The sequence below is a fragment of the Narcine bancroftii genome, chromosome 3 (genome assembly GCF_036971445.1).
Source record: "Narcine bancroftii isolate sNarBan1 chromosome 3, sNarBan1.hap1, whole genome shotgun sequence".
Lineage (NCBI taxonomy): Eukaryota > Metazoa > Chordata > Chondrichthyes > Torpediniformes > Narcinidae > Narcine > Narcine bancroftii.
Window position 1 is genome coordinate 227,066,673 of NC_091471.1, and position 25,936 is coordinate 227,092,608.

Sequence of the window (25,936 nt, forward strand, 5' to 3'; positions counted from 1 at the left end):
GATCCAGAATGCATGCATCTACTAATGGAACTGCCCCTTCCCCACACGCTCAAGGCCCTCTGCAGGTGCCTTGGGTTTTTCTCCTATTACTCCCAATGGGTCCCCTACTTCTCGGACAAGGTCCGCCCACTGGCCCAAGCCACCACCTTTTCTCTCCCCCGTGAGGCGCAAGCAGCTTTCGCTCACATCAGGCAGGACATCACCGATGCCATGATGCATCCCGTGGATGAAGACACCCCATTCCAGGTGCAATGGCTCTGATGTTGCCCTCGCAGCCACCCTTAACCAAAGGGGTCAACCCATGGCCTTTTTCTTCCGGACCCTCACGGTTCCAAGCTTGGACACTCTGCCATTGAAAAGGAAGCCCAGGCGATCATGGAAGCGGTCCACCACTGGCACCACTACCTGGCTGGCAGGAAGTTTACCATCCTCACCAACCAACGCACAGTGGCTTTCATGTTCAGCAACACCTCATAAGGGCAAGATCAAGAATGATAAGATCTTGCACTGGAAAGTCGAGCTGACCACGTACAGCTATGACATCCAGTACAGACTAGGGAAGTTCAACAACACTGCATGACCAACTGCAGGCACTGCATGACTCCCTTTGTCACCCGGGCGTCACGCACCTGCACCATTTCAAGTCCCGCAACCTCCCCTTCACCGTACAAGAAGTCCGGACCATGATCGAGTCATGCAGAGTCTGTGTGGAGTGCATACCATGCTTCTTCTGCCCACCACAGGCCCACGTTGTCAAGGCCACTCGGCCATTCGAACAGCTTAGCATTATATTCAAGGGCCCCCTGCCTTCCACGAACAAGAACGTCTACTTCCTTGCGGCTGTAGACGAATATTCCCATTTTCCCTTCGCTATCCCTTGTCCTGATACCTCCACAGCCACAGTTATCAGGGCTCTGACGCAGATCTTCACCATTTTCGGATACCTGGCATTCATCCACAGTGATTGAGGGTCCGGCTTCATGAGTGAGGAGCTGCGTTAGTACCTGGTAGTGCAAGGCATCATGACTAGTGGCACAACTAGCTACAACCCGAGGGGTGGAGTGCGAAAATGGGATGATCTGGAAGGCAGTCCTTCTGGCCCTGAGGTCTGAGGTCCAAAGGCTGGTCCATCGACTACTGGCAAGAGGCCCTCCCCAAGGCACTCTATGCCATTAGTTCGCTCGTGCATGGCTACCCATCAACCCCTCACGAGCGCATTTTCTTATTCCCCAGGAAATCGGCGACTGGGATTTCACTCCCAGCTTGGCTCATATCTCTGGGACCGGTGCTCCTACGCGAACACTTGCAGGCCCATAAGGCTGATCCGCTGGTTGAGCAGGTGCTCCTCCTCCATGCCAACCACAACTACTCCTACATCAGGTACCTCAGTGGCTGTGGTGACACCGTCTCAACCAGGGATCTGGCACCAGCAGGGGCACCACCTCCCGACCCAACATCTCCACCATGGGTACCCTTGGCCCATCCAGGATCCAGGGGCTAAAATACTTCCTCCCCCTCCTCCAGAAAACCCCACTTCTGTCAGACCACACCTACCCGGCCACTCCCCCACCCACTCCATGGACAGACATGCAGGTAGACAACACACTGCCCACACCAACGTCCGCCACGGCTATGCTGGACCCAGCCAGCCAGCTCTCAGGCAGCAACCACACCCTCGCCGACCTTTGACCAGAAGCCAACCCTATCTAAATTTGTAAATTTCCCCCTCCTCCCCACCCCAGGACAATTTTAAGAAGGGGGGTAAATGTGATGATATGACCACCAGCCTACTGCAGGGGGCGATCTCTGTATCTGCAGGAAGACCACCTATGGGGCTGACTCCACATGGCCGGCTGTCAATCAGCCGATCCGAATAGAAACCTGAGCCGGCCCCACCTGTTCAATCACACGGGAGCCACCAAGGCATGAACTGGCGTTCAAACTTTTACTGGAATAAAGCCTTTTGAGTTTTGAGCTTGCTTGCTGCTACCTCACTGCACTGCACTCAGTATCTGCCATAACACTTGTGCTTTTCAGCAGGAGAAAAAAAAATTAAACATGCAAAATATTATTAACAGTTAAGCTGGGAAGATTTTTATTAGTTATTGCTCTCTGACCATTTATTGGTGAACCAGGGACAAACCTGGTGAAGGTATACAATGGGGTCAGCAAGATGTGTGGGGACATATCCTATTTTACCCATTTACATGAAATCAAAGATCAAGGAGAAGAAATGCACAGGAACAAATATGTTGACAGTAATCAGCGGATCAACAGTGAAGCTGATGGCTTCTTCATCGTTGTTGCAGGTTTGGATCTGGGGCCCGATGGTTTGAACTTATCTGGAGCCCTTATTCATCTGCAGAGGGTGCGGGAGCAGGGAAGACAAATCCAGGGACACCCGGTGCCTCCGACGGATTCTCTTTTGCTTCTTGCTCTTTGAGAGTAAGGGCGCTGAGCAATGCTTATGCCAATTGTGCATCTCTGTCTACCTTGTGGCAGTTTAAAGGCAAATTTGCAGAATATTACATTTCTCTTTTATAACTAGCATTTAATTTGATAGGCAAATTGGAGCCAACCTTGATTATGGACCAGAAAACCAATTGGAATGCAAAACAATCGAAACAAAATCTGAAGATTGCGCTTGACTACAGATTCCAACGTCCAGAGTCTCCTTTGTCTCGGGAGTGTAAAGCAAACTGATTTCCTGGAATTCTCATGGGCTCGCACCCACACACTGTCATCTGACACTGGAATTTCCTTTGCCAATTGGAGAAGTAAACATGACTGCAGCCTCTGCTGGTATGTGCATCTGGAAAGTGAAACTTGAGTCAGCTCCAGAAGGCACTTGAAGCTGAAATTTCGTCACTTCATACACAGCAAACATAATGAGCGCTTGATGCTGGAGAATCTGTTCAAGCTTAAAGGCTCAAATGATCATCAGTTATCAAATCTTGAAGCACACTATAAGTTGGTCTGCTCATTTCTTTAAGATAGTTATCTGATGACAGGAGAATTCTCTTCACAATGAAGAAAAATCCCCATACGCCTGGTGTGGATGTGTCAAATGTCTATTGTTCGCAGAAGACTTCATGAACTGAAAAACTGCAAGATGCCACAGAAACAGGATGGCCAGATTACAGTTTGCCAAGAACTATTTGAAAGAGCCTGCAGAATTCTAGAAATAGGTCTTGAGGACAGATGAGTCCAAGATGAACCTGTATCAGAGCAAAGTGTGGAGACATAAAGCAACTGCCCAAGATCCAAAGCATGGCACCTCATCTGTGAAACATGGTGGTGGGGGTGTTATGGCCTGGGCATGTATGGCTGCCACAGGTACTGGCGCACTTATCTTCATAGACGAGGAAAATGCTGATGGCAGCAGCAAATTGGTGTATAGAAACATAGTATCTGCTCAAGTTAAAGCAAATGCCTCCAAACTCATTGGACGGCGCTTCATCCCACAGCAAGACAATGATCCCAAACATATTGCTCAAGCAACAAAGGAGTTTTTCAAAGCTAAAAACTGGAAAATTATTGAATGGCCATCAGTCACCCGATCTAAATCCAATTGAGCAGGCCTTCCATATACTGAAGAGAAAACCTCAGCATGGCAAGCCCCCTGAAACAAGCAGGAGCTGAAGATGGCTGCAGTAAAGTCCTGGAAGAGCATTACCAGAGAAGATAATCAGCATCTGGTGATGTCCAGGGATGTATCTTCGCAAAATACCACCTATGGCAGGGGTGGCCAATGCATCAAAATGAACGGCGACAAGGAGGTATCACGAGAGCTGGCCTTGATGTTGAATTTAGCATTGTATAATTGAGTGAGAACGGTAGGACGACGAAGGGGGATGAGTGCACCAAGCGTAGAAGAAATGGGAGAGTGTTCCTTGTATGATGGGTGGCGGCGGCGGCACTGAGCATGGTGGGTGTGGGGGGGCTTCCCTTCAAGTGGCATCCCTCCCTTCAAGTGGTGCCCTGGGCATATGCCATGCCTGTCATACCTTAGATCCGCCCCTCAATGTCTATAAATCACAGGCTTCAAGCATCAATGAATGAATGCAAGTGTAGCTCGAATAAAGGCTCTCATGATTGGCGGGAGAGCCAATGCTTTTATGAGCTTATATCTATGGGTAGGGTCTCACAGTAGTCTTTGGAAGGATTCTGGGTTTAGGCAGGAGACCAGGTTTTATGTGTGAACAGATGGGGGTGGAGCCGGCCATCGGGACCCAGTTCACTGCAGCAAGGGACATGACTCCTTTAATAGACATAGCATTGCTATTCCCAAATGTTATGGCGCCCTGAAATGAGGGGACTTGGTATAAAAAGTGCTGTAATCTCTACATGGTCAAACCAAAATATACACAAATGTAATCAAGAATATGCATTTTAATCACATGTGAATTGTTTGATAACAAATTCAAAACGCAGGGTAAAATAAAGAAAAAAAGAAGTGTTTTTGCCTCAAACATTACGGAGGGAACTGTAAATGCAAAGGATATCAATATCCCATCGGTTGTGTATGGATCTTGTGAGCACAGGCGGGGAAAGATCTCAAAGCATCATGGAAGGTTCAATGGTGTAGTGTTGGATTAGCCAGTGATTCCTGGAGTACCTTACACTGAAATGCTGGAGAAACTCAGCAAGTCACACAGCATTCTTTATGTAGCAGATATAAAGGAGCATAACCAACGTTTCGGGCCCGATTGCTTCGTCAAGGCACAATAACAAAAGGAGCTAGACACCTGCATAAAATAATGGGTCCGGCTACGCAAACAGCTAAAGTGCTTCTCAAAATTGTTGCATTGTTTAAGATCCCTTGGCCAATTGGAGTGATGTTGATATCTTCCTGTGGTTATTTATCCATTAACGACAGACAACTTTAAAGATTCCTTTACTCAGGGTTGGGAAGTTCCTTAGGATTTTCCCCTCTTTGACAATGTTCATCTTTGGAAAGTCGGGCAAACTGAAAGTGGAAGAGCTGAATAAATAGGATTTCAGTGGAGCACCCTCCAGTCAGACGTCAGCCACGGAGACCAGCAGTGGTAAACAGAGGGCTTTTCAGTAGAGATCAAGTCAGCAGGCCAATTCGAAAATGAACTGTGCATCTACCATGACAATTCTGATCCTGCTTCTGCAGGCCTTTGCTGCTCGGGGTATGTTATGTTTTATTTCTCATTGTTCTGCAGTGTGGCAAAAAAGTAACTGTATCTCAGTGATTTGACTCCAAGTTTATCTTGGTACGATCCGCATTTTTATGGAAAAAAAATACCATAAGAAAATAACTTTTGGCTGAAGTATGCACTGTACATAGCAATGACACATTATGGCAGCAGGCTGAATCAATTTAATCCCATTCAGCCCAAAGCTCAATGGCAACTGGAATTGATGAACTAAATGATGCATGTGGAAATTCTCCCCTTCTTTTTTTAGTTGTCATGGACTAACTCCTTGACTAATGTAGAAGACCAGCTCGGCTGTTCAGATGCTTAAATCTCTGCCTTGAATGTAACCAACAATTGTGCAACTATTGATTTCTAAGGAGTGAATTTCTGAGTAGATTCACGATTTGACGAAAGAAGTTCATCCTCGGTCAGAGGTTAAAAAAAAATAAAGCAGTGCGCGCCAGTTTGGTGAACTGGAAAAAATGTGATTTTTTTTCAAGCTACCCTGTTACTCCCATGCCGGCTCTCACCTGAAGCCTGGCCACCCTCAGGCCAGAACTTCCAATGCCAACTCTCACTGTATGGCTCCCGATGACAGAGACACTCACCACAATCCCGATCTCGATGCTGGATCCCACAAGCTCATGTCCTGCTACTACCACCCCTACCCCTTACACCTCTATCCCCATCTCCTGCTCTGAGCTCCTTTCAAACCCCCAACCCTTAGACCCTCTCATCACCCCCTTCCATTCAGTGACCCCCTACTCTTCACCTCCCTCCCTTGACGTCCCCAAACCACCCTCCTGTGACCTCCACCACCCTCCCTCTCCCCCTTTCTGACCTCTCCTACACCCCATCTCTGAACTTCCCTACCCTCTACCCACCTCGTCGGACCACCCAAATCACCTCCACCCTCTGACTTCCGCTAACTTCCATCTCGACCCTCTGCTCTCTCTAAAACTTCACCTCTCTCCAATACCCTCCACCACACCGACTCCCACTCTGACCCCTGCTTGTTCTTTACTGTCTACCATCTTTACCATCCCCTCAGACCTTCCCCTCTCTGTGAAGGAACACTTGGTCCTCAGCTGAGGTCTTATCTTCGTCCCCCTCTGCCCACACCTTAATGAGTTCTGTGCACTCTTCTTCCATCAACTGTGAATCTCCACCCCCAATCCAGGACCCGTTCTCCCACTTTATGCCTTTCTCCTCATGGGCATCTCGCCCTGGCCAGCTGCCTGCTTGGAATCTTTAAAAAAAAATGTCACCGAGACATCAACCATCTCAACTTCACCTCTCCCCTCACTCACTCTAATCTATGCCCTCTGAACACTCTCCCCTCCACTCTTCCCACAACAATCCCAACCTCATTATCAAACCTGCAGACAAGGGTGGTGCTTCTATGGTCTGGTGCACTGATCTCTACCTTGCTGAGGCCAGATGACAGCTTACAGACATCTCCTCCTACTTACCCCTACACAGGACCCCACCATAGCTCATATCTCCAACCTCATCACTTTTGGCCATCTCCCTCGCAAGGCCTCAACATGTATTGTTTCCCAACTTCACAATTCCCGGTCCTACCTTTTACCGGAGAATCACAAACCCAACCATCCGGGCAGACCCATAATTTCTGCTTGCACTTACCCCATTGAATATGTATCATATTACCTCGACTCTACCTTTTCTCCCCTGTTCCAATCCCTCCCTCCCTGCCTACATCTGCACTACCTCTCATTCCCTCCATCTCTATTTTTTAATATTTTATTTATGATTTTCCAAACTTAAACTCAGTTATCAGCTTTAGCAGCACCCAATGAGGTAAGATCAAGAATGACAAAATTGCCAGGTGGAGAATCCAGCTCTCCACCTTTAATTATGACATACTGTATCTGCCTGGTAAACTCAACGACCCGCCAGGTGCGCTCTCCAGGGGGACTTGCGCCAACATACAACTGGACTGACTGCAAAGACTCCACAAGGAGCTCTGTCATCCAGGGGTCACTAGGTTTACGCACTTTGTCAAAGCTCGCAACCTGCCCTACACGGCCGAGGAGATTCGTTCCATGACCCGAGCCTGCCCGGTGTGCGCTGAGTGCAAGCCCCACTTCTTTTGTCCGGAGAACACCCACATCATCAAAGCCACCCGCCCCTTGGAGCGTCTCAACGTGGACTTCAAGGGGCCCCTACAGTCAACCAACCATAATACCTACATCCTTACGGCCATCGATGAGTACTCCCACTTCACATTCGTTGTGCCCTGCTCGGACATGACTGTCTCATATAGAGGCTCTGCACAGTATCTTCGCCATCTTCGGGTACCCCAGTTACATCCACAGTGACAGGGGGTCCTCGTTTATGATCACAGAGCTGCGGCAGTACCTTCTGGAGCGTAGTATTGCTTCAAGCAGGACCACCAGCTATAACGCACGCGGTAATGAGCAAGTTGAAAGAGAGAATGCTACTGCCTGGAAAGCGGTTATGCTTGCACTCCGGTCCAAAGGTCTCCCTACCTCTCGCTGGCAGGATATGCTCACTAGTGCCCTACACTCCATCCGCTCCCTCCTATGCACCGCGACCAATACCACCCCCCATGAAAGGATGTTCTCTTCCCCGATTAAATCTGAATTGGGAACAACCATACCGGCGTGGCTCATGGTTCTCGGGCCGGTCATCCTACAACGCCACGTCTGGTACTCAAAGAACGACCCCTTGGTTGACTGAGTGACTCTGCTCCATGAGAACCCGCATTATGCCTACGTTGAGTACCCGGACGGGCGGGAGGACACAGTCTTGGTAAGGGACCTAGCCCAAGCCAGATCAGGCACAGCAGTGCTTCCAACCCAACCTCCCCCAAATCCTTCAACCCTAGGTCATGTGCTTGAACAGAGAGACCAGCACCACCCCACCAGCTCAGGCCAGACTGTCGACAACGCCGTTGGGGAATTGAGCGAAGCAATGGCTGCAGCCGACCAGCCTGCCGGTGACACGACTCCAGTGACCCCAATCCTGGCACCACGGCGGTCACGCCGGATAGTCAGGCCCCCTGACCTCCACCGGGCTCTTTTATTCTTTTTATTTTTTTATAGCGCTCCCGGGGTCAGTTCTCAAAGAAGGGGTGAACGTGATAGTACAGATTCTATTACTAATGTGTGTATGTACAGATTGTAGTGTAGGATGACTATGATTGGCTGAGAGTGTAGCAACGCCTACTGGCAGGTCTTAAAGGATTGCTCCTAGACAGACCAGGTCATTCTGGACTGGTTGACCTACATGTGATATGTTTCAGTCTTTTAGTTAATAAAAGCCTTGAGCAGGCTTTAATCCACAAAAACCTCCACAGAGCCAGGCTGGCTGTGGCTGCAGCAACTCAGTGTGAGGCCTCGGGAGGCCGGTATAGGCTTATGGCCTACAGGGTGATTGACACCCAACCGGGTGGGGCTTGATCCATTCAGGCCGACTGATTGGCAGCCAGCCAGGTGTTGTCCTGTCTCCTTACACTCCTGCAGGTACAGAGGTTTCCCCCTGCAGTAGGCTGGTGGTGTACCACCACACATGTTTTAATTATATTATTTGATGGGCCAGTATGAAATTTAAAGTTGCTTTTATCATATCCTCACCTCAGTCCCATCTTGGTCACCTCCGGCACTGTCAGAGCTGTGGCAACGGCAGAGTTGCCATCGGTGCGGATGTGCAGAGAACAGGGAAGGGAGACAGAATGCTGCTCTGCAAGGTTTTACCGACCAGTTCAACTAACGACAGCTCTTTACTTGTGTCAAGCACTCTGTTAAAAGAGCTAACGGTGGTTTATTTTAAAATCTTGCAACCACGGGGTCTGGGCACAAGATGGTGGCGCTGATTGTGGCCTCGAGCTGTTGCAGACCCTGGGGAAGCAGAGGACTGGTGCAGGGCACCAGAAAGTGGAGGGACCACTCCTCTTTGAGAAGGAGAAGCAGAGGAGTCGACGCTACCAGACGGTGATCATGGCGGTGGAGCAGGAAGGGGCTATGCAGCTGAATAACACACAGGTGGCGGGGTGTTGGTGACCTAAAACAAGGAACCCATGCAGTGGTGACTGCGGCCAAAGGACTCACACCAGGCTGTGGACTGCTGGAGACTGTCTTGAGGCTGTCCAAATGGGTATCAGGTATCGTGAACCACTGAAGGCACGGAAGGCTTCGTGATCGTGTCAGAGGTTCGGATCTGGAGTTCAGGTCGTCCATGGTTTGGACTGGACTCTGTGTGGCTGCAGAGGCAGCAGGATCACTGGAATCGAGTCCAGGGTCTCTCTTTACTTCTCTTTCTCTGACTGTAGGCGCCTAGCAATATCTGCTGATGGTGAATTTGTCTGCCTTACGGCAAACTATAAAACAAGAATTGTGTTTTATTACCTTAAATTCTTCGGAAGTTTTTGTTTCAGGTTCCATCATCCACAATTTTATTTGTCTTCCATTCATTAATTCTGTTTGTTTCAATGCTGTTTTATTCATTGTCATTTGCAACTCTTGGAACACCCTTGGTTAAGTGGGGTAAATGATGAAAAAAAAATCTGTGGATCAGGATCAATCTACACTTTGAGAGGCAATTAGTCAAAACATGATTTTGTTCATGGGAGATTCTGTTTCACCAATTTGATCAAATTTTTTTCAGCAATAAAGGTAGAGTGGCTGATGCAATTTACAAGGGTTTCAGTGTGGCCTGTAACAAGATTTCCAACGAGTCCAAAGGTTGGACTCAATGAGATTGAGGGAGTAGCAAGCTGCATCCATTATTCTTTTGATAATAAGTGGCAGAGGGTGATGGTAGAGTTGACTGGAAGCCAAGAAACAGTGGCGTATCATACGCTGTTTATGTGTGTGTGTGTGTGTGTGTGTGTGTGTTTGTGTGTGTATGTGTGTGTGTGTTTGTGTGTGTGTGTGTGTGTGTGTGTGTGTGTGTGTGTGTGTGTGTGTGTGTGTGTGTGTGTGTGTGTGTGTAGTGGTACACCACCGGCCTACTGCAGGAGGCAATCTCTGAATCTGCAGGTGAGTATGGGGGACAGGACAACACCTGGCCGGCTGTCAATCAACCTCTGGGATTTAAGCCTGAGCCAGCCCTCCGAAGACTCACTCAGAGTTGCTGCAGCCACAGCCAGCCCGGCTCTGTGGATGCCTTTATCGATTAAAGCCTGTTGTACGGTCTTTACCTTGTGTGTGTCTGATTCTGTCTAATAGCGCACCACAGCATATATAGTTCAGGGGTGTCAAACTCAAATTCACAGAGGGCCAAAATTAAAAACTTGGACTAAGTCGTGGGCCAAACTAAATATTTATTGAAAATTTTCAACAACATCTGCATGTTTTCTCTTCTTTCAACATATGTAATGTTAAACTTTTTCTTATTAAATAAATGTTTAATAATAGTTTTGGTTAAACTCTTTCCAGAAGAAGCATTAACAAATGAGAAATAAAATATTCAATAAATAATATTTCTCTATAGCCTTTAAGCCAACAAGTCAAAAAAATAACTACTTGCTTCAATGACAAGCAGGTTTGTCTTTTAAAATGATGAACATATAGTCCGTCTCCCACCTGTGTTGAAAGGTCCTGTTTTCTGTCTTTCGTTTGGCCATTTTCCGTAAGGGGTTTATTACACGTGAGTTGGGCGACAGGTCGCAGATGCTAATGAAAGTAGAGAGAGGAGGTGGGGGCAATTAGCGGGCTGACGGGCCGGCGCCAACGCATTTGCAAAGCATTCTGGGATTTGTAGTATTAGCTGTGCATGCGCTATACTGGCCCGGCGGCCAGCGGGCCAGCTCTAATACATATTTGATATGATCTTGCGGGCCAAATATAATTATATCACGGGCCAAATTTGGCCCGCGGGCCTGAGTTTGACCTGTGTGATCTAGTTGATCTGAACATCAATGCACTAAGTTTACAGATGATGTGAAAAGTGGCGTTGCTGTTTGCAATGAGGAGGATCATCACAGGCTACACGATAAAATTGATCATTTCGGGTAGATTTATGGCCGATAGATTTTAATGTTAGTATAGAACCTTACAGCACAGTACAGGCCTTTGACCCACAATGGTATGCCAACTAAAAAAATCTAAACCCTCCATAGCTCCATTTTTATTTTGTCCATGTGCATGTCTCTTAAATGCCTCTGTTGTTCCAGCCTCCACCACCACCTCCGGTAATGCATTCCAGGTACTCACAACTCTTTGTGTACCTGATGTCTCCCTCTCCCCTAAACTATCTTTCCTTCACTTTGTACAGACATCCTCTGGTGTTTGCTACTCCCACCCTATGTGGGAAAAAAGTGCTGTCTTCCTTATCTCTAGCTCTCATAATCTTGTAGATGTGTGTGAGATAATGAATTTTTTCAAGACTAATAAGGTTAGGTTATAAACATTAATAGCAGGGCCTTACAGAGAATTAAAGAACAAAGGGACACTGGAGTATCCCTGAGAGTGGTAGTGGAGAAGGCATAAATGACATGCCTTCACTCGCCAGGGCATAGATTATAGAAGAGCGAGCATAACTGTATGAAACATTGATTAGCCTATAGCTGGAGTACTTCATTATACTATAGGTAGAATTATAGTAGGATGTAATTGCACTGCAGAGGAGGCTTACCTGGATGTTGCCCAAGATGGATTATTTTGGTTATAAGGAGAGGCTCAATAAGCTGGATCTTTTTACCTTGAGCAAAGGAGACTGAGGGGGTGGGGATGCAGAATTGAGGTAAACAAAATGATGAGGAGACTGTAGAACCATAGATCAATACAGCACAGAAACAGATCCTTCAGGCCTTCTAGTTGATGCTGAAATGTAATCCTCCAATCCATGTAGCTGTCGAAATTCTTCTTAAAAATTAAAATTAAACCTGCATTCACCACTTCAGCTGGCAGTTCATTCCATACTCTCACCACTCACTGTGCAAAGAAGTTCCCATTAATGTTCCCTCTAAATCTTTCCCCTCTCACCCTTAACCCATGTCCTCTGGTTTGTATTTTGCCTGTGCTCAGTGGAAAAAGCTGACCTACATTTAACTACCTAGATTCCTCATAATTTAAAATACTTCTATCAAATCTCCCTTCATTCTTCTATGCTCCAGGGAATAAATTCCTAACCTGTTTAACACATCCTTATGATTCAGTTCCTGAAGTTCGGGCGTCATTCTAGTAAATCTTCTCTGCTCTCTTTCAATCTTACTGATATCTTTACCTTTCCTGCATGCAGTATTCCAGATTTGGCCTCACCAGTGTCTTATACAATTTTATAACATCCTAACTCCCATACTCAATACTTTGAATTATGAAGGACAATATGCCAAAAGCTCTCCTTATAACCCTATCTACCTGAGATGCCATTTGAAGGGATTTATGCATCTGTGTTCCCAGATCCTTCTGTTTTACCACACTCCCCAGTGCCCGACCATTTACCGTGGATGTCCTTTCTTGCTTTGTCCTTCCAAAATGCAACACCTCACACTCATCTGCATTAAATTCCATCTGTCATTTCTCAGCCCATTTTTCCAGCTGGTCCAGATCCCTCTGCAAGCTTTGAAAACCTTCTCCGCTCTCCACAACGCCTCTCAACTTAGTGTCATCTGCAAACCTGCTGATCTAATTTACCATGTTATCATCCAGATCATTGGTATAGATGACAAACAACAATCGTCCCAGCATTGATCCCTAAGGCACACCACTAGTCACAGGCCTCCAGTCTGAGTAGCAATCATCTACCACTACCCTCTGGCTTCTTCCATGTTGCCAATGTCAAATCCATTTGACTACCACCCCATGAATATCTAGTATCTGAACCTTCCTAATTAACCTCCAGTGTGGAACCTTGTCTGAGTCCTTACTAAAAGTCCATATAGACAACATTCACAGCATTTCCTTCATCAATTTTCCAGGTGTACTGAACACTGAAATTTCCCTCAAAAATAAATTGTGATTAAGATGGACATCTTCAAGCTGAACACAAAGATCATTTCAGATTTGCTGTATCACGTGGAAAGTTGCAGAAACATGAAATTAACTATTTTTGAATTTAGCAGGTTTAATCGCACAATGATGCTGACACATTGCATTAATTCAACTGACCTAAAAATGTTTTGCCATTGATTTTCGTTTGTACTCGACAGCTGATGCCCTTCATGTCAGTGTCCAACAATAATTGGCCAGCATTGATGGATTCCAGTTGCCCTGATACTGCTTTTCCATGGTCGGAATGTCTTGGTGAAACCTTTCACCATGTTCACCACTGACTGCACCAAGATCAACAGGGAAGACGTCCAAGTGCAAACGCAGAAAACAAATTTTCAATGACATGTGGCACTTCATGGTTTTGTATACTTGAAGTTGACTTAATATGTGACAGGAGGTAAACCAGGATTCGGTCGACCCTGTGGTTAAGTGAAAAAACAAGCAAATGCTGGAGAAGTTCAGCAGGTCAGACAGTGCCTTTATGTAGCAAAGGTGAAGATCTATCACCAATGTTTCGGGCTTGAGCCCTTCATCCAGGTGTGGGGGAACATGAGAGATGTGCGAACAAAAGGGGGGAAGGGGCAGGGGGTTGGTGGTGAGGGTTGGAGATGATAGATGGAGGGAGGGGATGCCATAGGAAGCGGGGGGAGGAGTCTAAACTAGGTGGAGAGAGAAAGGAAGTAGGAACTGGAATAACTAAAGGGGGGAAGGCGGGAAAGGCAACCTGATTAGTGGAATGCAGTGAACTCAATGATCATGCCCTGGAGTTGGAGTGTGCCCCGACGAAAAATGAGGGGGTGCTCCTCCAATCTGCGGGTGGCCAGGGTGGGACAGGAAATCACAAAAATAGGTTATGTATAAAAATGTACGTGAAAGGAAAGCATTAAGGTGACTTTTTTTTTGTGATCAGTAGCCCAAAATCTATAAATACAACTAAAATTGTTCAGGAAACAAAATCTTCCATGTCCAGTGTTATCATTATTTAACGAGCGAACTGAGTATAATTCATCTGAAACACAGCCTCAATATTTATTCACAGGTATTCCAATCATTGCATTCGAAGGACGTTGTAGATGCATCCAGTTTACCAGTGAATTTATTAACCTGAAGAGCATGTGGGGTGTGAGATATATTCCGAGAGGATTTAACTGTGAGAGACCTGAGATAATGTGAGTCCTTGCATTAAATTTAAACCAAAGGAATAAACTCCCTTTTGTGATTTCCATTTACTAATCTGTCCTTCATGCTAATCAATCTACCTCAGACCTAAAAGATTTATTTCTAAATGCTTGCCCATCCACTGATTAAACTTTAATATTCACTTTCTTTTTATAGTGTCCGTCTGAAAAATGGAAAAAAGATCTGTGTGGATCCCAATGCCAAATGGGTCAAGATCCTCTTTAAAGTCAACAAACGTTGGTATTCTGCTCGATTTTACTGGTTCTTCTGGATTTGGGGGTGACTGGCAAGGCCTATATTCATTCACCAGCCTGAATTGTCCCTTGGGAAGATGGAAGTGAGCCTTCTTAAATGGTCGCTGTCCTCAGGTCAAGGTCTTCCTACCTCTGCTGTGGGCTTGGAAGTCCTAGGATGAAGTAACCATTGGACATGGCGAGGAAGCTGCAGATGATGGCATCTCCCCATTCACCTGCTTGTATTGTCCTCGGTGGAGAACTTGCAGCTTCGGAAGATGCCATCAGATTGTTGTCAGTGAGCAGGTGCATTTTTTTCTAATGGCACCCACTGCAGGGCATCATAGCGGGCAGGTAACGCACGGTGAACGGCATACCAGCCAAATTACCTGCTTTGTTGTGGATGGTGTGGAGCTCTTTGAGTGTTGCAGGAGCTCCCATTTGCAGGCAAATGGAGAGTCGTGCTCTTGTGCCGAACGATGGTGACCACCTTTTGTGGAGAGTTACACAATACAGGGCAGCCAGCATCAAATCCATTATTTTAGCCACTGTATTTATTTAGCTAATCCAGTTCAATTTCTGGCTAAAGATGGCTATCACCCTCTCACCACTCCCCCCACCCCCCCTCCCCACCCAAAGACTTTTATCACAGGAATAGCACTGCCATGGAACACCAAGGGTAGGAAGTTCAATTATTTCTGATCATTATCTTTCGATTGCGTGGAGCTAAGGTCAATTCTCACACATAAATATTGTTCAAGTCTTACTGCATGCAGTAGTAGTGTTTGCTTTAATTTTCTGAAGAATTCCAAATGCAATCATTAAGAAACATCTCCACTTCTGATATCACAGATAAAACAGCTCCAGGCAGAGTTATGAGCTGATCTGGGGTGATGACACCCCTCTAACAACCGGATTCTCTCACTTTGTACATTTATGAGCCCATACATAGGTAGAAGTGCTTCTCTATGATGTTCATTGCCTTTGTATTGCCAGTGCTTCTTAATACCATGTTCAGCCAAATGTTATTGTGACATCAAGGTCAGACAGTGTCATCTCATTTCTGAAATTTAGCTTATTGGTGCAATTTTGGACCAAGGCAAATATGAGGGGTTCGAGATTGAAATTTAAATTGTGGACACACAGCGCCGTAACAGGCCCTCTTGCCCCAATTACACTCAATTGACCCGCAACCCCGTGTACACTTTGAACAGTGGGAGGAAACCGGAGCCCACAGAGGAAACCCATGCAGACGCGGGGAGAATGTACAAACTTCTGACAGGCAACACGGGATTCAAGCCTTGGTCCTGATCGCTGGTGCTGCAGCAGCGTTGCACTAACCGCTACGCTAACCGTGCCACGGAGGTATATTGTCACGGTTAATATCAAACTCAGTGTCAGTATTCAGATTATTCATGTGCACACCACTTGTCAATGACACCTTACCACACCGCTGATAATAAACAGTGGATTAATTAGTTCTGCCCTACCTTTTCTGGAATGGGAATATTTAGGCAATTTCCCTAATTTAAATTTTAAAGTTAGACATGCAGCACGGTAACAGGTCCTTTTGGCCCACAAGCCCATGCCACCCAATTACAGGTTGTCCCCAACGTACGACCTATCCGACTTTACAATGATCCACACAATCAACTGAATTTAAAAAAAATGATATGAAAAAATATAAAATTTATGCGGTTTATGTTTATTTCACAAACTATAACAGGGATACAGGGCATGTAAGAGTCAAAATGTGCATACCTACCTTGTTAGTCAGCGTCCCGCAGTCCCGGGGCTGGGCGCAGCCATCTTGATTTCCTTGCGAACGGGTGAGTCTTCGGTAGGTGCACACATGGTGGATTTGATTATTGGAGTTCGGATGGTGCACACGCAAGAGTTAAGGATGCAAATTCAATATTGTCAGCGCGCTTAACTCTCATGCATGCACCAACCAAACTCCAATAAACGAACCCACCGAAGGCTCTCGCAGGCGCCAAGCAAAGGCTCGCACCTGCGCACAGAAATCAAGATGGCTGTGCCCAGATGGGACTCTAGCACGCTGACTAACAAGGTAATCATGGACCAGAATGTGGAAAGGTTTACCAAGGTTGATCAACAATTTCAGGAAACTTTAGTTGTTATGATCAAATGGACGATGAAAAAAAGATTAAATTAAATAGTTTACTTTAAGACTTCAGTACTCCATGCACATGGGCACAATTCTGACTTGTGCCCATTCTGAGATACGACCAATTCTTTGGTCCCCATTCCAGATGTAAGTTGGGGACTACCTGTACACCCAATTGAGCTACACCTCTGATACTTTTTGCAGGGTGGGTGGAAACCGGAGCACTTGGAGGAAACTCACGCAGACACAGGGAGAATGTACAAACTCCTTACGGACACTGCAGGATTCGAATCCCAGTCCAAATTGCTGGTGCTGTAGCAGTACTGCGCTAACTGCTACGCTAACAGTACCACTCATTATTGGGTTATTGTTGGGTAGCCATTATTGGGTTATTGTTGGGTAGCCATTATTGGGTTATCGTTGGATAGCCATTATTGGGTTATTGTTGGGTAGCCATTTGCAATGGCCCTAGAAGAGGTTAGCAAGGCACACCCCTGGTTCTGGAATGCAGGCCTTCAGTGTTACTGCCAAGATGGGGTCTGGTCCCATGACAGGTCTTTTATTAAGCAAGTTCTTCATCGCTTGCTATTGTGTGGAAAGAACTGAAGTTGCTGACAAATGGTCGAGGGATCTGGGGAGGAAATTAAGGAAAACATCCCCTTGATACTTTCGTCAGATCAAAATTGCAAAATTTTCAGCCTTCTCTTCAGCAATTGCTCAGTAAATTCTGCCATTGGTAAGAACACAAGGTATCTTCTTTGGCTTTGGCTTGGCTTCGCGGACGAAGATTTATGGAGGGGGTAAAAAGTCCACGTCAGCTGCAGGCTCGTTTGTGGCTGACAAGTCCGATGCGGGACAGGCAGACACGGTTGCAGCGGTTGCAGGGGAAAATTGGTTGGTTGGGGTTGGGTGTTGGGTTTTTCCTCCTTTGCCTTTTGTCAGTGAGGTGGGCTCTGCGGTCTTCTTCAAAGGAGGTTGCTGCCCGCCAAACTGTGAGGCACCAAGATGCACGGTTTGAGGCGTTATCAGCCCACTGGCGGTGGTCAATGTGGCAGGCAAAGAGCTCAGGTCCAAAATGTTAACCTTCTTTTATTTCCCATGCACGCTACATGACTTGCTGACATTCCCCAGCGCTTTTGTGTACTACACAAGATCCCAGCCCCTGCGGATTTTCTTGCTTAACTCGACCATCAGTGAGGATGTTGGTTCTTAATTTGTAAGGTCAGCACCAGAATGTATGTTAGAGGGGAGGCATTAGCGAGTTGGGGGGGGAGGGACTGACCTAGTCGATGGGGGTGGGGGGGATTGCTGGCAGGATCTGACTTGTTGACAGGAGTGGACAGGAGGCTGGCAGGGTCCATCCTGTCCACAGGGGTGGGGAGGATGCTGGCACGGTCCGACCTGTTGATGGGGGTTGGGGGTGGGGTGTGCTGGCAGGATCCAACTTGTCGACAGGGGTGAAGAGGGTGCTGGCAGGGTCCGACCTGTCGATGGGGGTGGGGGAGGTGTGCTGGCAGGATCCGACTTGTCGACAGGGGTGGAGAGGGTGCTGGCAGAGTCTGACCTGTTAATGGGGGGGGGAAGTGTGGGGAGGGGGCTGGCAGGGTCTGACCTGTCAATGGTTGGGGGGGTTGGGGGCTGGGTCCGACTTGTCAGCGATGGGGGGGGGGTGCTGGCAGGATCTGACGTCGACAGGGGAGTTGCTAGCAGGAACCTACCTGTCGTTGTGGCCATCCCTCCGATGCTGGATAGGAGGGTGCTCTTTTTTATTCTGACAAGCATCACCAGACGCTACTGACGCTTGACACATACTAGTGACACGGCCGGGGGCGGGTGGAGAGTCGCGAGCGTGCATCAACCTAGATGCTAGTGACGCGGGAGGGAGTGGGACAGTGGTGGGGGGGGGGGGGTGCACAGCACCACATCTAGAGGTTGCAGGATTATAGAACACCAGTGGTGAAACTGTCTGCCTTGCAGCAGGCAAAAAGAAATTTCATGTAATATGACACTGTTTTATTACTATGACAATAAACTGAATCTTGATCGAAAAAAAACACTGGAGATTCTCAAGAATGTGAGTGGAGAGAAAAACAGAGATAATAGTTTCAATCAATAACTCTTCAGCTGACATGAAACATTTAGAATGGTTCTCACAGGTGCTGATTGGCCTCTTAAAAAATCTCCAGCATTTGCAGTTTTCTTCCAGATTTCCAGCATTTGCAGTGTTATGCCTATTGATCTGACGTGTTGGTGGAGAGGTCAGGAGGTCTGTTTGTTGCGTGCTTGTTTTATCATTTATTGTGCACAATTGCAGCCTGGTGGCTTCACCACGTTGACACCTCATTAGTCCCAGTTAGCTTTCCTTTTAATTTTAAAGTAAAACTTAGACATACCGCATGGTAACAAGCCCACAAGCCTGTGCCACCCAATGAGCCCCCCCCCCCCCCCCTCCTGGGGCAAACCCACACAGGCACAGGGAGAACGTACAAACTCCTTACAGACAGTGTGGGATTCAAACCCCGGTCCCAATCCCTGGTCCTGTAGCTGCCAGCGCCGCCCTCTTCTTACTGAATCAGGGTATTAAAAGTGGGTGGCGGCGTATGGTGGGGGAGCAGGTGCCGAGCCAGAGAGTGAGAGGGTGCTGAGGGCTCCTGAAAGAGCTCAGGCGCTGGAGGTTTCCTGATCATGCTGCTGAGGAAATCGAGCAGGAGTCTGTGCGGCTGTGGAGGCTGTGAGAGTCCGGAGGCGAATCCATGGTCACTGAGTGATTCGCTTTAGCTTGTCTTTCTCCTACTGTTAGGGGTGGTAAAAGGGTATGTTATATTTTAACGTATAATTACATGACAATAAAAAATAGTAAACATTAGTTTCTCAGGTCTTCTCCCTTTATACAGGACAGTGAACTGTAGTAAGGAAGTTATTGGAGAAGATCTGCAGGGATAGGGTTCACATTCACTTGGAAAGGCACGGACTGATAATGAGGTGTTAGCATCGAGATATGCAGGGGAGATTATGCATCAAAAAGTTTTTTTTTTGAGGAGGCACCGAGGAGATGGATGAAGGCAGGTCAGTACCTTGTCCACATGGACAAAGCAAGGCTTTGAAGAGGTCTGGTATGATAGGCTGGCCCAGCACTGGGAATCTAAGGCATGTTGCTGCAATGGATCCAAAGCTGACTGGGTGAAGGATGGTTTTCTGATAGAAATCTGTAGCCAAGAAGTGTGCTGTAGGGATCGAGGATGAGGCCATTGCTGTAATACTTCATTTCACAGCTTTATTAAGTCTTTTAGAGCATGGATGGTCAGAATCTTTCTCCAGTTTATAATTGGAAGGCACAGGTTTAAAGTGAGGGAGTAGAAATGTAAATCTGAGGAGCAGCTCTTTCTCCAAGAGAGTGGTGACTGTCTGGAATGAACTGTCAGAGGAAGTAGAGGAGGTGGTTATTACAGTATTTAGAATGTACTTGGGCAGGCATTTGGATAGAAAGGGAGCAGAGAGGTACACATGCCTGATACAGGCAAAGGGGATTAGCGTAGGCAGTTTTCAGAGCTACCATGGATGAGGTACTCTCTAAGGGTTGATTTCTCTGTTGTATCTTTCTATGATTCCATGATGCCATGTGCTTCACTAGATGTTTCCAAACGTGCATAAAATTCAGCTTTATCATACCTCAAAACGTATTAACCAAAGATGTCATGAAGTACATAAGAGGGACAAAATCAGGCTTGGTGTCATGGCCAAACAGATCATCGTGCCCCCTCCCCCAGCCACCCGCAGCACTAGGGGGCTGCGGACCACACTGGGTGACACCCTGAGAGGAGGTGTCACCAAAATGAATCGCATGGTTTCGTATTATGAGCAGGCACATTTCTCTGAACCGCCAAAGGGTGGGGGGAACATGTAATGGTGCATTGGTCGGAGGAGGTCCATTTGGCACCCACTCCCTCCCACGCTGAGTTCTCGAACGGCAGTTGAGACCCCCAATAACCCCCCCACCCCACTTCCGACATCGAGTCTGGACAAAATTGAAAATGGATCTTGCTTTTTCAGGTGTCAGACCACAGACCTGAGAGAGCTACGAAGTGATGGATTGAACCGGGTTCCATATCTGGATCACCTCCGCTATCACAATGTTGAAAGATATTGGCTGTTTGCTGAAATTTCTGAGAGCTTATTCCCCCAATATGATTTTAATACATCAACCAATTACAAATGCATTTTACATAATCTTCTTGGCAATGCATGCAATGTTTCCACAGTATATAGCATGTGGGTCCTCTCATACTGCTGTCAAGTTATATTATAACTGAATTTGCTTACGATTGGGATTGGCACAGATTTATTTACTGTCTCGTCAGTGTGTCCAGATTCCACAAAGCTGATCAATAAATATATAATTTGCTATTGTTTTGGAATATCATTTGTAGTTCTCTACGTTTTTTGTTAAAGAAACAAATACCTCGACTTACATTCGACAGAGTAACATCTGATTGCAGATACGTCTGAGGTCACGATAAAGGCTTAAAATGTTTTTTTTAAATTTACGCTGTAAATTTATGTTGTACAGTAAGTCAAGGGGCCAAGGTCAGATTGGTGTTGGGAGCTCTGGTGTTCGGGTGGCAGAGGTGAGTGCCTGCAATTGTCCAGTTGGGGTACCGGAACCTCCAGTGGGTGGGCAGCCAGGGTGAGGATCCATGGGCTGGGGCATGGGGTGCTTGGACGGGCGGGTGGCAAGGAGCTAGGAGAGAGTCTGTGGGCCAATATGATGGGATACCGAGGATCCGTGGTCAGGACACCGGGATCTTGGATGGGTGGGCAGTCGGGGAGTCGGGAGCTCTGGTGAGCAGGCAGCTGGGGTGAGGATCCACGGTCAGGTGTTGGGGGCTTGGATTTCACCTATGACGATCGACTTACGCCCAAATCGATTTGCGTCCCCACTTCCCTGATGTCAGTCGAGGTATAGCTATAGTTATATTTGAAATCTCTTAATCCATTGAAGATGGTTGTGCAAGGTTACAACAGCATCTAGATTCTGCTGCTTCCCCCATCACCTCTTCATACCTTTCTTTTCTTCCCTCTCCTACAGGCATTTACCTATCACCTGCCAGCCTCTGCTCCTCCCCCTTCCCCCGACCCTCTCTCCCTTTAATTCAGGTGTCTGCCTGGTTCTTGATTTTTTTTTCCGATGAAGAGATTTTCAGCCTGAAACATCGACAGCCTATTGCTTTCTGTGGTTGCTGCCTGATCCACTGAGTTCCTCTAGCACTTTGTGTGTTGCTCTGGATACTGTCTTGCACAGATTTTGGACATCGATGCCTGATTTCATCAAAGGGCAACTGAGAATCGAAATGCAACCCATCCAATGCTCCTCCGTATCAATTCAAAAAGGTTGAGAACCACTGATTTATATTGATGAGTACTACTATACATACAGCCGACACCCCCCCTCCATTCACATAAAGGACATATACGGCACTGTAAATACATTTTTTTTTAACTTCTGTGGTGCTGTCTGTGGTTGCGTCGCTGCACTGGTAACCTTGTACTGCTGTCATAAATCTCGTTGTATGTACAATGACAATAAAAAGCTTATTATTATTGTTATTATTATTATCCAAGCTGTGTCCTTAGTAGACTGTCAAAGAATATAATCTGCTGGAGAAATACAAGAATTCTTTAATATAGTAAAATACTCCAAAGAACTTCATAGGAGTGCAACCAAATAAACATGACTCTGTATCGTAGAAAGCACAGGTTCTCAACCTTTTTCTTCCCACGTTAAGTAGTCCCTATGCTGTCGGTGCTCTGTGATTAGTAAGGGATTGCTTAAGGTGGTGTGTGGGTGGAAAGAAAAAGGTTGAGAACCACTGTTTTAATCATACCTCATTGACTCGTTATGTGCACGGTTTCATAACTCCAGAGGAAATGGGCCAATGGCAATTTTTCCTCAAGCCAAATATTTTAGTAACATTTGGGTCTAAAGCAGTGGTTCTCAACCTTTCTTTCCCACTCACATCCCATCTTAAGCAATCCCTTATTAATCACAGAGCACCGATGGCATAGGGATTACTTAAAATGGTACATAAGTGGAAAGAAAAAGGTTGAGAACCACTGGTATAAAGTGATCATGTCTTTGTAATAAAACACAAGGTTCTGAGGAATAATTTAAGAGGAGATAAAAGCAAAGAAAAACAACTTTGGATCTTGATGGCAAAGAAGATCAGTGGATTGGTGACGAATATCAGGGATCCACAGAAAGACAGATATTGGAGAGCTGTAATTTGAGAAAAAGATCAGAGGGAGATTTTTAATTTTATTGTCAAGGAGTTTGCAGACCAGAAACCAGTGTGGATCAGTGCAATGATCCAGGACATGGAAGCTAAAAGGAAAGTGCTTGTTAAGATGTGCTCAGCAAAGTTCCCAACAACAAACTCGCAAAATGTGGTGATACAACCACCTGCTAACTGCAGGGTGGGGGGAATCTCTGTACCTGCAGGAAGACCACTTAAGGGGCTGACTCCACCTGGCTGGCTGTCAATCAGCTGACCCAATCTGAGCCGGCCCCACCTGAGCCAGTCACATGGGGAGCCACCGAGGCTTGACCTGGTGTTCAGACTTCTACTGGAATGAAGCCTGTTGTGCAGTCTTTTGAGTTTTGAGCTTGCTTGCTGCTACCTCAGTGCACCGCACCTTTAACATTAGCAAAACTAAGGAGCTGATTGTGGACTTCAGGAGGGGGATATCAAGAGAACACGAACCAGTCCTCGCCAAGGGGTCAGCGGTGGAAAGGGGTATTGCTGCCGCCAGAACAACAAAACTCGTGACGTGTTTATGACAACATACCTGATTCTGATTCTGAAATGAGAACACGGCTACCTTAGCAATGAATTCATGTAAAGGGTTGGTTACCCTTTACCTCCTATACTGCGTGGCCTACTGAGTTTCTTTCAGTATGTTTGTGTATTGTGCTTGGCCCCAGCATCTGCAGATATACTTGTTTAACTCCTAATGATTAAGAGACACTGGCAACATGTGCTTCAGAATAAATCTGGTTTATTTTACTTTCAAACACATTTTGGGTGTCAAATTCAATGTACTTTAAGACTTCGTTCACATCTGTCGATCAAACTTTATAGTCTCAATGATATTCTGCAGCACCAAGCTCCTTTCAGAGCATTTTCACCAATTGAATCCTGGCAGTGAAATGTTTCTCATTGCTCTTTAGTTATTTATTTTATCCTGGTGCAAGCATTATTTAGAATTCATGGGCAATGCCATGGGCCAGAAGAGCCTGTTACCGTGCTGTTAATTAAACATTAAACGCTCCTAGAACGCTTCCACCAGCGTTGTCTCTGCTCCATCCTCAACATTCATTGGAGCATCCCTAACATCAAAGTACTCGAGATGGCAGAGGCCGACAGCATCGAGTCCACGCTGCTGAAGATCCAGCTGCGCTGGGTGGGTCACGTCTCCAGAATGGAGGACCATCGCCTCCGCAAGATCGTGTTATATGGCGAGCTCTCCATTGGCCATCGTGTCAGAGGTGCACCAAAGAAGAGGTACAAGGACTGCCTAAAGAAATCTCTTGGTGCCTGCCACATTGATCACCGCCAGTGGGCTGATATCACCTCAAACCGTGCATCTTGGCGCCTCACAGTTCGGCGGGCAGCAACCTCCTTTGAAGAAGACCGCAGAGCCCACCTCACTGACAAAAGACAAAGGAGGAAAAACCCAACACCCAACCCCAACCAACCAATTTTCCCTTGCAACCGCTGCAACCGTGCCTGCCTGTCCCGCATCGGACTTGTCAGCCACAAACGAGCCTGCAGCTGACGTGGACATTACCCCTCCATAAATCTTCGTCCACGAAGCCAAGCCAAAGAGAGAGAATTAAACATTATAAATGGCAAATTTTCTTTCACTATTGTACAATAAGGAAAATTCCCATTTTTATTTGACCAAAAATCGACTTTATTCACAAGTTATTTACAAAAGGAAAGCAGTTGATAGCCTGTTCCCATCCTTACTTTCCTATCCATTTTTGCTTTCGAGTCCATGCCTCCCAATTTACATCCCATTAACCTTACCATGCTCCATGTCTAAATAATTTTTTTTTAAAATGCATACATTTCTGTTACTGTACATTGCTGCATTCAATACTGTTTACACCATTACCACCTCTGTGGCACCTTCTCCTTCCTCTGTTGTTTGACACGTCTGTGCCCGGAAACGGGAGGGCTCTAGACTGTGGTTCTTCCCCACTTTGGCTGCACCAAGGAGCACTGCCATTTTAAGAGAGAGACATACAGTCCATAATGGACTGGATTCAATTAATTTTGAGAATGTGCAAGTGGGGACCAGAAAGAAAGAAGGACCAAGCTGAGCACTGAGACAGGGCTACTTCAGACTATCATTACTGCCTTGACATCTGGTGTAGTTCCGCAATCTTCAGCCAAGGATAGATTCTAAAACCTGTTCTTTTTAGCAGAATTGAGAAATTCATTTACTATGTCAGGCCTGGTGAAATGACATCAATATTAGTGAAAGCAGTATTTATGAGCTTTGATATTTTGCTATTGTTGGTTACAATAGGCTTTCTCTGAGGTCTTGAGAAATCTACACCGAATTTGGCCTGGAGCCATTGCAGCCTCACAGCACAATAAACAAGAGAGTAGGTGGCCAAAGTTTTACATTCCAAGCTTCAAATTTTTCACGCGCAAGTTCAGATGCACCCCAGTCAATTTTTGCAAAAATATGTTAATAAAGAGATATTTATCATTTTTACATGATATTGTGGCGACCTACTTACCAGCAAGTGAACTGGCTCCCATGATGGCAGATGTGCTGTGGGAAACGCAGGAAATTGACTTAATCTGAGCTGATGACATCACTGATGACTTTGCTACATTATATTGATTTAATATAAAAACAAGTTTGTTTTGAGTTCGCCATTGTGCTTTTTCTATCCATCAAATACACATGCACCATAGGTTAGCCATCCCTGAACTGGAGGACTTTCATTTAAGTACTCGGACTTTCCAGACTATTTGAAAAGAACAAACAAAGGATCATTGTTCCAATTTGGATACTTAATGTTCTTGTTCCAGGCAAAGTACTGAGTGGCAACAAGATCATATGATATTAAGATATTATATAAATTCATTTTGAGCATTATTTGAGAGGAGTTTTTAACAATGGAGGAAGAACCACAGAACCAAAGAACACAACAGCACAGAAACAGGCCCCTTC

General features: G+C 46.2%; 1 protein-coding gene and 1 long non-coding RNA gene across 4 annotated transcripts in view; one reads left to right on the forward strand and one right to left on the reverse strand.

Annotated features, from left to right (window-relative positions):
* The window catches only part of LOC138758193 (uncharacterized), a 41,723-nt gene extending 16,040 nt beyond the window's left edge, over positions 1-25,683 (reverse strand). For all 3 annotated transcript variants that reach the window (XR_011354203.1, XR_011354202.1, XR_011354201.1), the window contains exon 1: positions 25,497-25,683. This is a non-coding gene — a long non-coding RNA (uncharacterized lncRNA). The remainder of the gene's footprint in view (positions 1-25,496) is intronic.
* Positions 4,892-21,102, forward strand: LOC138758192 (interleukin-8-like). The gene is made up of 4 exons (XM_069926778.1): positions 4,892-5,159; positions 14,187-14,316; positions 14,483-14,562; positions 20,738-21,102. Exons 1-4 carry the CDS (start codon positions 5,099-5,101, stop codon positions 20,755-20,757), a joined length of 291 nt encoding a protein of 96 aa, XP_069782879.1. The 5' UTR covers positions 4,892-5,098; the 3' UTR covers positions 20,758-21,102.
* Positions 25,684-25,936: the final 253 nt, after the last annotated feature.

Excerpts from the sequence above, each read along its gene's own strand:
- LOC138758192 (XM_069926778.1), top strand. The coding sequence starts at position 5,099 with ATGAACTGTGCATCTACCATGACAATTCTGATCCTGCTTCTGCAGGCC. Across the intron at positions 5,160-14,186 it reads GCAGGCCTTTGCTGCTCGGG|GTATTCCAATCATTGCATTC; the intron begins GTATGTTATGTT and ends ATTTATTCACAG. Across the intron at positions 14,563-20,737 it reads CCTCTTTAAAGTCAACAAAC|GTGTCAGACCACAGACCTGA; the intron begins GTTGGTATTCTG and ends TTGCTTTTTCAG.